Source organism: Malus domestica, chromosome 10 (genome assembly GCF_042453785.1).
Source record: "Malus domestica chromosome 10, GDT2T_hap1".
In the NCBI taxonomy this organism is placed as follows: domain Eukaryota; kingdom Viridiplantae; phylum Streptophyta; class Magnoliopsida; order Rosales; family Rosaceae; genus Malus; species Malus domestica.
In genome coordinates this window covers 5,959,461-5,971,711 of record NC_091670.1, presented here as the reverse complement: position 1 = coordinate 5,971,711, position 12,251 = coordinate 5,959,461, and the positions used below count along the sequence as shown (strand labels likewise).

The 12,251-nt window shown below is 35.5% G+C and overlaps 1 protein-coding gene across 1 annotated transcript; it reads right to left on the bottom strand.

Annotated features, from left to right (window-relative positions):
* Positions 1 to 1,718: 1,718 nt before the first annotated feature.
* LOC103444835 (protein PSK SIMULATOR 1-like) lies at positions 1,719 to 10,393 on the bottom strand. Its single transcript, XM_029109448.2, has 12 exons — positions 9,928 to 10,393; positions 8,026 to 8,318; positions 7,815 to 7,907; positions 7,623 to 7,713; positions 5,627 to 5,705; positions 5,083 to 5,177; positions 4,813 to 4,882; positions 4,445 to 4,545; positions 2,887 to 2,997; positions 2,713 to 2,789; positions 2,417 to 2,461; positions 1,719 to 2,343 (listed from the first exon to the last, which is right to left on the bottom strand). The coding sequence occupies exons 1-12, from the start codon at positions 10,081 to 10,083 to the stop codon at positions 1,848 to 1,850; spliced, it is 1,707 nt and encodes a 568-aa protein (XP_028965281.1). The 5' UTR covers positions 10,084 to 10,393; the 3' UTR covers positions 1,719 to 1,847.
* Between the last annotated feature and the right edge of the window lie 1,858 nt (positions 10,394 to 12,251).

Here is a 12,251-nt window from a genome sequence, read left to right as displayed (position 1 = left end):
GTTGTTCTTCCTCCTGAAAGTGTGAGGAATCAAACTTTGAAAATAAGCCACTTTTTGAAGCTGCTTTTTGCAGCTTCCACTTTTTAGCTTTTTTTCATCTGAAACTTTGAAAAAAAAAAAAACTAGTTTGGAGTGTTTACCAAACACCAAAAACTCTCCCAACTTTTTTTCATACCAGCTTTTTTTTTTTTTTAAATCACTCAACCCCAAACCATACCTTCATGTCATGCCACATAGGAATTGACATTTCGGTTGGCAAAGACTAATCATGTCTTTTTTTACCGTTATTGTTGATATAGACTTTTTGACATCTCCTTTAGAGATGCTCTAATACATTCTAAGTTTAATTTCTATTTTTGGCTAATTTGACACCAAATTGTAATTTTATCCAAAACAGTTTTTTTTCGAACTATTCAACTCCTTTTCATAACTTCTCAACCTTTTTTTTATATATAGGAAAGGGATTCTCTCCTAAGTCCTTCCTCTGAAATTTAATCAAACAGCTACAAACAAGGGCTTACTTTAAAAGTTAAAATAACTTTAGCCGTTGGATCAAATTTCAACAATCCAAATTTTCGAACTTGGTGGATTAGGAGAAATGGATCCGGAGAGGATCCCTTTCTTTTTTATATATGAACCCTCGGTTTCTCATTAGTCTAACTAAAACAAAGGTGTATCTCTGTACAAATTGACAAGAAAAGAAGTTTCAACACCACTTATTTTTCAGTTTGTTTAGTAACTTTCACATAGCTTTTTTTCATCAAAAAAAATCTATGCTTTTTCAAAAGGGTTGTTATCACGAATGACTCGTGAAATGACCTATCTTACTAAGATTGTTTCTGAAATTGAAAATGTAAAAATGAAATGGGTATCGAAATCAATGTGGCCCTTTCACAATTCTGTAAAAAAAATCTGTTATGTTTTGATCGAACATGTATATAAGTCCCACAAATTTAATAAAATATCATCATGTGGATAAATGATTCAAAATAAAGAAATAATTTGATCATCTATCGTAGCTCTGCAGTTTGATTGTTAATTTTTTTATTATTTGTTATTATTTCAGAATTTAAAATTAACTAATTTTTTACATTTTAATCCACATGACAATATTTAACTAGACTTGTGATTTAGTTTGTTTTACATCAGTACATAACAAACTTTTGACAAAATTGTAACGAAATGATCACATTAATTTGCGATACCTATTTTTAGGGACTATATTCATCTTGATAAGATAGGTTAATTTCAAAGACAATTTATGATAAAATTTTTTTTTTTTTAAATTATACAGCTATGCAATTAACCTAGTGTAGGCCTCCACAAACAGCACTACAATCAAATTTAGCAACAACCAATCAAGGGCGCCAAATAATGAGACAAACCACATTTCAGTTGAAAAGTCCAAAAGAGAACCCGAAACACAAACCATGTGATAGTAAGTTTTTCAGAAAATTAAAGTGAGATGATAAATTAATAATTTTAAAAAATTAATATGATAAATCGACAGATTGAATGACATTTCAAAACCTTTACCTTCTTTAAATCATGTGTGAATGTTTACGAGTTATTTGTGATTTATTGTTAGAATTTTTTTTAGCTAAAATGGTTCCTGAATCGATAGAATTAGTCCTTAAGTTTGTCCACTGTTAATTATTTTGGTTATTATGTGAAAAATCTCCGTTAAATAAGACCAAAATAATAGAAATACCCTCAAATTTTGTCAAATTATTTTGGTCCATTGATTATTAAATTGAATCGATGGATTAAACCTTACCAAAAAGGAAAAGAAAGAAAGAAAGAATTTACACATATGAGACCTTTATACAGAACATGTTGATCTGCAGCTACTTGGAGCCTTTGGTTGTGTCAAGTCCATCAATGACATCCAACAGTTTGATCCGGTCGATATCAAAGTCGATCGGCCGAGGCCTCGATGTCAGACTCTGAATGGGGAATGGATGTTTCCTGGTTTCACTTGCTAGGGAGTGTCCGCAGCTCTTACTCAGCCTATGGCGTTTGCAGAACCTGGTCTGTCCCGTGTCATAATTCTGACTCTTACTCATTCCAAGCCTCAGGTTGTTCTTACTCGCATCTTGAAGCATCTCTTGATCTTCATGTGTCAACACGGGGTACGAACAGTTGGCGTTGTCTGTAGATAACCGATTAATAACAGGAGTTGACGGCATTCCACCAACACCAGCCCCCGCCTGGCTCATCAGATGGTGTAGCCAAACGATAAGTTGACAGATATAAGCTTCAGTTACTGCCTTATCAGCATGGTGTAGTGTCTCAATCATCAGAATGCCAGTCTGGTGACTATATTTCCAGCGTGCCTCAAACCTACAAAGTTCAGTTAGAAAAGCTTAATAAATATACAAGGGGGGAAAAGCATAAGTGAGAGACGATAACTTACTCTGCATTTTCCCACTCTCCGACCCAGCCAAAGTTATGAAGAGCTCTACACAGACCAAATTAAAACAGTCACGACCAGTCCAAGTTAGAAAGAAAACCAAAAGTATGTTTCAAACAGTCAAATTGTCGCAGAAATATAAACGGAGCAAAAATAGCATCTGGTCACTTAAGAATTCATCATGATATTCCCAAAGTGTTTTTTGTTGTGAGAGTTTCGATCTATACGCTAATTTTTAAGAAGGGTTACCAGATGTTATCAGGCCCAATTAGTATAAATGTAAAGAGTAGGAGCTTTACTTGGTTGTGTTACATGCAACGGGAACAAGCCACTCCAATGTTTTCCCCATTTGAGCTTTGATTTGAGGTATGGTGAGCTGCATGAAACGCCGTTTGTTAAGTTAAATCTTCAACAGAAATTGCTTGAAAGGGAATAACTTTTGGAATAGCAGTGCAACAAAGAACATAGCTCACCTCAACTAACTGTAATTTTGAGCGCAAACCTGACGTTACACTGGATGGCAGCCCTTGATACAAAGTATCCCTCAACTTTTGAGCCACCGAACTTGATCGAGACAGAGACACCTGGGTGCATTCAGACATTAGCTCAGCACAAGCCCGTGACTAACAAGATTCAATATTGAGCATCTCCAAATGCCTTTTGATTTTCACACTCAATAGAAAAATGACCGACCTCTGGAATGAAAGTTGAAAAAGATTGTTCAAAAATAATATGAGAATCCTCTAAGATCCCAAATATAAATCCTAATGAACAGCCTGTTTTATCTTCTTCCTCAAATAGGACATGGTTTATTAGTTTTGGGTGTAGAGTGGGATTTAAGCCTTAATGCTTAGGGTTCAAGGAAGTGAAAAGAAAACAAACATGGTGTTCAAATGGCAAGGGATCCAAGAGTGGAGGATCCTGTTTAAGAAGCCTTTCGTACACACTTGCATGCATATATAAAACAGAGTAATTTCAATCAGTCATATCATACAAAAAGGGCAAAATGGTGTCTGGTTTTTCCTCGTTCCAATGCCCAGGAAGACTACATTATCGCACAGTGAAATTTCTGGGTAACTTTTATAAAGCTTACGTCCACATTTGAGTAGACTGACAAAAAAGGTTGTAAAGAAACTCAACTAGTGTGTAAGACTACATTCCCAGCCCGGTGAGTTAAAAGTCGATAAAAGAAACAGGAAAACACACTTAAATCCTTTAAAAAAAATCATGAAATTTGGCTACTTGGCTTTTTGCCTCTGCCTCCAAATGACTTCTCTAAAAGCTTAGTAAATATTGATCTTAGTTTTATCTATTCACTTCTCCTTGACATAAGAGGTTGTTGAGAAATGGATCTGATAATATATGCAGATCAATTATGTCAGGTAATATGTAAAGCATGCATTAGGCCTAGGACATTTATGAATTACCTGTTCTGATATCATTATTAACATTGAAGCATCTAACCTGAAACCATTTGGCAAATAGTTGACTGATCTAGCTCCTATGCATCGAAGTGCAGGGCTCAGAATGCCCCACTTCGGATATCCTATTTTCAAGAGAATCTAGCATGGAAGTAGTCTTCAGTAGCCTCCATAACCTTAATGGTCTTTGCGGCAAGGGTATACTATTTCCTAGACACGGATTCATTAGAACGGAGCTTATACCTATACAGAATTGCCTAGATTGCCAAGTTAAAACAATTGCTGGTGGCCAGGTCTAGTGTGAGGCAGAACTTCGTGCCACGAGTCATGGTGGTGATAGCTTCTTGTGCTATGATCTTTGTTTGCAGTTTAGTTGTCCTATGAGGTTGAGCTTTGACAACAAAACAACACATGATATTTCTCATAAATGCAAACAGACTCCACAACTTCTGCAAGCTATGCTGATTTCAATTTCGACTCATTTGATGGACTAATAGCGGAATAGATTGTAGAGATGATACAAGTTTATAGAGCATAAGAAAGGAAAAACATCACCAAAGAAAAAATAAAATTAAAAAAGGTTTAAATAGCAGGTGATTCAATCACTTACGAGTGTGTTAATTTGTGAAATAATACTTGCATAATGTAATGCAATACCAGCAGGCCCCAACTTCTTATAGTTCCTCTCAGAATTTTCCACTGGTTCTTCAGCTGCAGGGGAGAAGGGAGACATATCAATATCTTTAAAGCCACAAAGAGCAATAGGAGAGACAAGTAATCTGATTTGTAAAGTCTAGATGGAAGATAACACTAATCAATAGTTTTCTTTCAGAACAAAAGTATTTGCCTATCACATGCTTCTAGATCCATTGTAACAGTCTTTTTATCAAGTTGTTATAACATCAACGAAATAGTACGAGGATGAAAGGACAAACAAGGCGGGGCCATGATTTGGATATTTCATTTTTTAATACATACCAGCACTGCCAAAAGCTTCATGAATCATTACATGTAATAAGTGTACAACGTCTACAAGCTTCTGCACAACCTGTGAACACAAGATTTCAGATTGAGTTTCTGGAGTATCCTTCACCAGATACTACTTCTGGAGTGAATACATGGGTGATAATATCAGGAAACAGGAAAACCCATCAAGGTTGATTATCAATACTCGTGACACATTAAATTCTGCATTTTCCTTCCTGTATGCACCTAGAAAGAGTTCAATAACGCACAATGACTTGCTACCTCTTCAAAAGTCTTAGACCAGAGTGATTTGTTCTTCAAACTGCTTACAAGCTTCACTTGCTTCTCTTGCTTCGCTCTTGCAATTTCAAGGTCTCCTACATGTCAAGAAATTATTCAAACCATATGATGATTTCTGATTTTCCTTATGGCTACAAATATAAAACCAAGAAAGAATCCAGTTTAAGAATTTAATAATCTACTTAAAGAAATTCAACTTGATATAGTACTATTTGGTAGTGAGGTGCTTTTATAAAAAGTGGGTATAAAAAAAAGCTGAGCTCAAAAAGGTTGGTAAACACTTAAAAACAGCTTATTTTCACTGTTTTAGGTGAAAAAAAGCTAAAAACGTGAAGCAACCAAAATGAGCTTATTCTCACAGCATAGCAGAAGCAGTTTTTTTTTTTTAAAAGCACAGCAATACCAAACCACGGTTCTAAGTGCCTTTAACTCATCCATCATAAATAAGAAACAATTTTTCATTTTTACAGCAACGCCATAATGTAAAATAAAATGAAATTTGCCTGAAGAACAAACCGCATGATACCTCTTCTAGCATTTAAACTATGCTTTTGCAGATAATCTTGTTCCATTTTCTCCAGCAAGTGCGACTCATGACATAATTCCTGGAACCACGGAACAAATTTGTCTTTCCATCAGTAGAGTTAAAAAAGGAAACAATACATGTATACCATAAACTATGCTGTTAAGTATTTGTCTCGTCAACATCATGCCTATTATATGCTATTAAAACGAGAGAGAGAGAGAGAGAGAGAGAAAGACATAGAGATCTTTCCCCTTGGGTTCATAAGCCTTCAACTAGTTAATGATCTAAGGAGTTACTATTCATAATTTTTCTATTTATTGGCACAATTGTACTGGAATATGGAATCCCTAGTAATGTTTCTTTGAGTTCAACCACATTATGTTCTTTTTTTTTTCATCCACACTGGATTAAGGACCTGAGAATACTGGCACGGTACCACAGTTTATGGTCTAATATCTGATACTTGAAGAAAGTTGAGGTTCCACCATAAAACCAATTGACAATATGGGGAATTCTTTCTCCCATCATGTGGGATTCATTCTCAACATGCCCCCACATGTGTGGTCAATTTTCAAGCCAAACATGTGAACATAAACAAGGTGACATGGAGCACGTGTGGCTGTTGGGCTTCACACGTGGGACAACCTGCTCTGATCCCATGAAGAAAGTTGAGGTTCCACTTCCACCATAAAGCCAATTGGAAATAGGAAGTAGCCTAACTCCTTATAAGCCCATACAAGGTCCCTTGTCCCATCAATGTGGGATTCATTCTCAACAACACAGCAGGGGCCTTTTTCTACTGTTTACTTACGGCTTATTATCCGTCTATCTACAGTGCAACTATAAGAAAAATCTCAGCAAAACAAGTGAAGTGCAATTTATAGATAAGTACATGTAATTCTGATCCTGAACTTCAAATAAATGCACTCCTTAGCATAGGTGCATGTGACTAAAGTCCCCTGATTTGGCGAGAAAAGTGTGCCTCAATGCAATCCCTCTTAAGTCTTAACAGATGCTTAGCTTGACCTAAAGGATAAGCATACAATTACTTCTAAATACTTGTGTATCGTAAGTTATGCTGGACCAAGGACTACCGGCCAATCATTTCCATCACTCATTTACCATCTAACGCGAAATCCTCTTCAGTTTACCTTCTAACAAAGTTTTAGTCTCAAAACTACTAAAACCAACAAATACTCAATGTGATTTGCAATTAATCTAAGTTGACATCTATCCAACAGCAATATAATAGCAGGAGCAATCATAGCAGCAACAAGCCTTGCCTATTTCTCAATTGAATGCGTAAAGCAAGCAAAATGCTAAAGGAACATCAGATAAATAAAGAGAGAATGGTGGCTGGTAAATGACTAAAGTGAAGCACTGGCTACTTGTTTGAATACATATAGGTCGTACCCAGTGCACAAGGCTCCCGCTTTACGCAGGGTCTGGGAAAGGTGAATGTCGGCTAGCCTTACCCCCATTTATGGAGAGGCTGCTCCCAAACTTGTTTGAATACATAAAGAAACAAAAACTTTTCCTCTGCATTTCACACTTTCCTTTCTGATAATATTCATGCAATGACTTTTTAGCAATGAATATGTGCAGTTCCACTAAAGGTAAATAGATTGACTGCACTTCCAACAGTCAATCTGAAAAAAAATTTAAACGGAAAACCAGACTATACAGGCACTTACTTATTCAGGTAATGGAGTGAAGCGTAAAAAGAAGATAATGAATGTTTTCTCCATCATATTCCTTAAGAGAAAATAAAATGTTAGGTAGAAAACTCATTTAACCACGACCCAGAGATAAGAGCTACTGTGCATGCATATAACGTCTTCCCAGGGAAAGAAAAGGAATTTGTGCTCTGATATTGTTTAAACTTGACCCAAACTGTGATAAACAGAATACGAATTTTTAAGCTAACCCATTAACAAATACAAGCGTAACTAAGAGACTAGCATTTTCTATAAAACATTAATACGTCAATACTCACTGCTGTTGATTGAACTAAAGCCATCAATTCTTTCATATCTGTCTGCGCTTGCTTCTTAAAATGCTTCTGTTGCGTATCATCTGAACCAATCCTAATAGAATGCACAATTCCAGATTGAACACATCAGAATCTCAGTTAAAATGTTGCAAATAACCAAGAAAGTAAATAGTCACAAAATTCCAGTAGTATTACTTCTTAAAGTAGAGATCCAGATTATGAAACGTTGGATCTTTCGAATAGTTTCCAAAGCGCACCACATCTCTGATGAATAATTTCAGTTCTTCTCTGCCAAACCAAAACAGGATAACATTATTCAATTGATTTAACAAACATGTAAGGAAATAATCAGAAAATTAACGGCGAATAATAAACAACAACAAATAGTATTATTCTGATCAACCACCTCTTGTCAGAAGCAGCAATTCTCAGGAGCTCATCCATGTCTGTAGATATTAAAGTTTGCACCCCTTTTGATGGTAACACCACCTCCTTTAAATGTCTTATGTTATCCTCTGAAAGGGATTGCATTAGGTTGCCACCCTTCACAATTGTATTCACTACTTCAAAAGCCAAAATTGAAATTTTATTCCCTTTTTGTGGAACGACAAAATCAGTTGAGCTCAAATTTTTCATGCCACTACCAAGCTTGTCTAGAATTTTGATACCCCAGCCCAAAAGTGAACTTGCTTCTGAAACCTATAAAACAAAAGAAACTTATTTAGTCTCTCAAAAACTTATCCATAATTTTCAATATTCAGACCAACTATAACTCAGGCCTTACAATATATAATTAAATAACGGCAGTAAATTACTAGCAAACTACGCTGTCAATCGGCATAATAATGTTAGTGAGCATTTAGGTTTGGAAACATCTTTATTGACCATCTCTCCATCAACATAAATAACGTTTACCTCTCCTCTTTTAATACTTTGTCAAGAAAAAGTTAACACAGAACTGATAAGGACATCAACCCATGTATGGGAAGACTACAGATATTCGTTTTGCATTTACAGACAGTTATATGAGTAAGAAAACATAGTTGGTGGATCAATCTGAAACTATTTCCTGGTAGAATGGTTCATAGAATCGGGAAGGAGTGGCCTGTACTTACAAAACTTAAGATCCGTTGATTTTATTTCATCTACATTGTTTAGGGATAAATATTGTATCTTCATTTTTCACGAACTACCAGTAGGCAGTAGCAGATATTTTCTTGTCTTCTCGGTAATGAAAAACAATTTCTAAGACAAGGATGAATGAGAAACCAAAAACATGAATGAGACACCAAAAATAGTTTTAAGACTAATGTTCAAAAACATGAATGAGACAAAAAGCCATACGACAAGGATGTACTAACCCCTTCAATCATCTTATACACAGTTGTGGGTATAAATAAACTTATAAAACTGTTCTTGAAATAAAAATGTTCTTGAAATAAAAATGTTCTCAACACCTATAAAACTGTTCTTGAGCGATGGCAAGTGCCTTCGCCCATGAGCGGTAGGTCTCGGGTTCGAGACTTGGGAGCAGCCTCTCCATAAATGGGGGTAAGGCTAGCCGACATTCACCTCTCCCAGACCTTGCGTAAAGCGGGAGCCTTGTGCACTGGGTACGACCTATAAAACTGTTCTTGAAATAAAAATCCAAAAACTAAGGGCCTGTTTGATAACCATTTGATGTTTAGATTTTAGGCTTTTGCGTTTTGTGCTTAAGATATGCGGAAATTAGAAGGGGGAAATGGGAAATGAAGAAGAGTGGGAAGGATGGTGGCATAGTTGTAGAAGAGATGTATCAGAAACGGCAGACAAAATAAAAACTAAAAACCAAAATCTATTTCAAGTTGTTTTCACTTACGAAGATTTTGTTTCATCCATTGTTCTTTATTTATTCCCCTTCCTCTAACTATCATTCTTCATCACTCCTTTTCATCCATATACTTTATCATATCTCATACACGAAAAGTAAAAACTAAACAAAAAACCAAATAGTTATCAAAAGGGTCCTAAAATTTGAGTTTAATATCTCACTAAGAATATCAAATGTAACTTTCAGGTTTGGTAGTGATATGATCACCGAAACGGCTCCAAATTTCGGGCAGTGGAGCTAGCCAAGAGCAATTCTGTGGTTTGAAACTCGGCAGAAAACACACACAACCACAAGAAATGTTAATCAATTTTACATCTGCACCTTTTAATCAATAAGAAGGTACCAATCCAATTTCCAACAACAACAAAAAATTCCAATTTCAAACGAACCAGATAAGTAAAACAAAGTTGGGAAATTACACCAAGGCGACGAATTTACCTTTGGAGCAGCAGTCCGCTTAGGAAAGCAAGGAAACGCATCATTGAGTCCTTTGTCAGACCCTTTGTCACCATATTCGTGATGGTTGTTGGGAAAAACTATATCCACATGCTGTACTTTAGGCGGCTTCTTCACCATGTTCAGAATCCCGCCCATTACTATTGAAAGAATTCAAGCCCAAATCAGTACCAATTCCGGTATATGTGAACAGTGGATATGTCTATAGAGAGAGAGGTGATGATGGAATGAATGAATGAAGGTGAAAAGAGAAGAAGACTCAGAAAATTCTCGGACGACTTTTCGGGGAGATGTCTATATATGTTTTAGCGCCTTTTTTTTTCCGTTACCAAACAGGCGCAGGAGGAGTTGTCTCTTTTCTCCGCGGTTACCAGGTAGGATCCTTTTTCAACATTGAACCTCGCCAAATAAGGCCTCGTTTTCGATTGGTTTGAGAGTATGAATTTTCAATGAGGATCCTCTCCTGGGCTCCTCGTTATCACGTAATCCGGCCGTTCAAATTTAATCCAACTACTCCAAACAGTCCAAACAGGGAGATCATATAAAAGTTATAATAATTGCAAATGTTAGATTAAATTTGAACGGTCCAGATTTCGTGGTTAGGAGAATCCCGATTCTGAGCTTAGGAGATGATCCTCTTCCATGAATTTTATATCTGGAAAAAAAAAAGTTATTCATTTTAATCTTTTAAAAATATGAGAATGCCACGCCGTTTAGTATTACGATTGTGATATTTCTCTTTACTTGTAAGGGAGATGTCATATGTTCGATTCTCGTCAAAGACGAGTTTGAATCACATTACAGCCCTACTATTTAGAGTAGATAATATCTTATGTTAAAGACAAAAAAAAAAAAAAAAAAAAAAAGACTTACATTGATCCTCGAACTTTAAATTATTTTGAGTTTAGAGCATTACACGTCTTAAATCCAACTTAGACAATTTCAAAATCAAAGTATGATTAGTCCATATACAACCTTCTTCACCCTAATAATCCTTGCATTAAAAAAATAATAAAAAAATTCACAAAGAAGCTGTCCTTTTTCCTTAACCGCCAAGCCTAAAATAGGTCAATGTCTGCATTACACCTCAAAACATGACAACTAAGACTTTACTCATGATAAAGATAGTTGATCATTTGATTTAAAATACACTTATTATATTAGCATCCCAAATATTGATGAATATACCCATATACTTAGTACACTTAACATTTGTTTTTTTCAATTGAAAGTTATCTTAATACACCCCATATACTTTCCTTTAATATCCTCACATCCTACACTTTCAACATACACCCCACATTTTTTTACCTACACTCCACTTCACATTTAAGTGCAAATACATATTTCATGTTTTTTTTAATAACTTTTTACCCAATGAAACCGGATTGAAGAAGAATGTGGGGTTGATAGAACACCCTCATGAATCATTGGATTGAAGAATTTCATTGTATGTACAAAACAACCAATCATATGTGCATCTACGAGAGCTTTTGGTATCACATCCAAAGAGGTGAGTAGCTTGACTTGGACGCTCCACTCCTTCCCTTCTTGTTTGGGTGTAATTTGAAGCGTCATAACGAGAATCTGCAAGTTATGAGTCCTCTTTGTGAAAATCGTCAAAACAAGGAAGATTTGTTGATTTCATATGGAGATGAAGATGTAGTGGTACAGTGAATGAAAATCAGGAGGCTATTGATTAATAACCATGTGCTTTAAAGTTGTGATCAACGTGTTTGTAGTTCCATTAATTTAGGTTTTGTTCTACAATAGAGGATGAGATTGGTTTTGAGAGTTGAAGAAAAATAATTGTAGGATATACATGTTAAAGTTATGATTTGGGGTGTATTTAGATTTTTTATTTAACTTTATGAGGTAAAAATTGTCATTGCATAATAGATATATAAGTAATTTAATATTGAGTTTTCATGTGGGGTGTATTTAACATTACGTGGGGTGTTAATAAAAAAAACCTTTAAAATATTTTGTGATAAAATATAGAACTCATTTCGATTTCGTCAATAATCACCTCAAAACAACATACGCGGGATTTCGATTTCTAGATAAGAGACAAGTCAACTCTAAAACTGAGAGTTGAGACGACTTTGCGCTTGCTCGTGTTATGATATTTAGTGCATTTTTTCTTCTTTTAATGCAACGCCTTCCCACGGAGCAATTACTTATAAGTGCACATGCAAGGTCCTTTCTACCATTTTTCACGGGAATAATGGACATAAGCGCCGCATATGAATTTTGGATAAATGTTATCCTATCATGATAATTGTTAGTGTATTTTGAGAGAGCAA

Excerpts from the sequence above, each read along its gene's own strand:
- LOC103444835 (XM_029109448.2), bottom strand. The coding sequence starts at position 10,083 with ATGGGCGGGATTCTGAACATGGTGAAGAAGCCGCCTAAAGTACAGCAT. Across the intron at positions 5,706-7,622 it reads CTTTAGTTCAATCAACAGCA|GAATTATGTCATGAGTCGCA; the intron begins GTGAGTATTGAC and ends CCGTGGTTCCAG. Across the intron at positions 5,178-5,626 it reads TAGTTTAAATGCTAGAAGAG|GAGACCTTGAAATTGCAAGA; the intron begins GTATCATGCGGT and ends CTTGACATGTAG.